We start from the raw sequence: 529 nt of genomic DNA, 5'->3' as shown, positions 1-529 counted from the left end.
AATTTAATAAAATTAAATTTAATATATTAATATATATGTACCCCTGTGGAAAATAACGTAAAAATGTAGATAAAATTCGTTCGTGTTTATTAACTTTTGGAACATCGATAATACTTTGTCTTTTTCCAAAACCATATGCCGTGCCTGTTCTGTCAGGTAAAAAACCGCGAATTTCTCGTGGTTTTGCATGATGTTTTACGAAACGAGAATAGTTGCGATTTCTAGATGCCGCTACAACAATCCCAGTGGCAAAAGCCAAAATAATGATAATGCTTGCTCGCATGATTTTCTAATTTAAAAAAAAAAATGCATTAATTACACTTGCGAAAGTATGCAATAAAATATGTATAATTAAAATAAAGTGAAACATGTAAATGCTATTTAATGTTAATGTTAATTCAATGTTGTCAGTATTTATGCAAATGTTATCCAAATGTTTCTTTGTGTCTTCTTCCCTATATTTTATAAGAGGTAATTTCATTTTTTTAAATTATAGAGACGAAATAATAAACTATTTCTGATAAATAAA

At 27.2% G+C, this 529-nt stretch overlaps 1 protein-coding gene across 1 annotated transcript in view; it reads right to left on the bottom strand.

The window, feature by feature from the left end:
* Positions 1–311, bottom strand: part of LOC108576927 (allatotropin-like) — a 534-nt gene extending 223 nt beyond the window's left edge. The window contains exon 1 of the mRNA XM_017940001.1: positions 42–311. Within this exon, the coding sequence (XP_017795490.1) occupies positions 42–283 (242 nt within the window). The 5' untranslated portion in view covers positions 284–311. The remainder of the gene's footprint in view (positions 1–41) is intronic.
* Positions 312–529: the final 218 nt, after the last annotated feature.

The sequence above is a fragment of the Habropoda laboriosa genome, unplaced genomic scaffold (assembly GCF_001263275.1).
Source record: "Habropoda laboriosa isolate 0110345459 unplaced genomic scaffold, ASM126327v1 scaffold561, whole genome shotgun sequence".
Classification (NCBI taxonomy): Eukaryota; Metazoa; Arthropoda; class Insecta; order Hymenoptera; family Apidae; genus Habropoda; species Habropoda laboriosa.
This window is presented reverse-complemented; position numbering and strand designations above follow the sequence as displayed.